This window comes from Antrostomus carolinensis, unplaced genomic scaffold, assembly GCF_000700745.2.
Source record: "Antrostomus carolinensis isolate BGI_N321 unplaced genomic scaffold, ASM70074v2 scaffold18859, whole genome shotgun sequence".
In the NCBI taxonomy this organism is placed as follows: Eukaryota; Metazoa; Chordata; class Aves; order Caprimulgiformes; family Caprimulgidae; genus Antrostomus; species Antrostomus carolinensis.
The window spans coordinates 1-242 of record NW_010336621.1 but is presented as its reverse complement, the minus strand read 5'-3'; the positions used below and the strand labels follow the sequence as shown (position 1 = coordinate 242).

The window sequence follows — 242 nt, the reverse complement described above, 5'->3', positions numbered from 1 at the left end:
CTATCATAAAGCGTTTTGATTACATCAATCATTGCAGCAGTCCAATTAATACAGTTTTCTAGAAAGAAGCATGCTTTCACTGAACTACTGCTTTGGTAAGTAGACACAGAACACATTATCATGTGAACATATCAAAGCATGCTCATTCCAGGCTACACACCACAGGATCTTTCCTTCTGGAGGTACTTGCTTTGCTCCTGTGAGACCCACTGACATCCAAAGAACTCTTAAGAATGAAATTG

General features: G+C 39.3%; 1 protein-coding gene across 1 annotated transcript in view; it reads right to left on the bottom strand.

The window, feature by feature from the left end:
• Positions 1-220, bottom strand: part of LRRFIP2 (LRR binding FLII interacting protein 2) — a gene marked incomplete at its 5' end in the record, with an annotated part of 31101 nt that extends 30881 nt beyond the window's left edge. The window contains one exon of the mRNA XM_010174937.2: positions 161-220. Coding sequence (XP_010173239.2) covers positions 161-220 — 60 coding nt within the window. The remainder of the gene's footprint in view (positions 1-160) is intronic.
• Between the last annotated feature and the right edge of the window lie 22 nt (positions 221-242).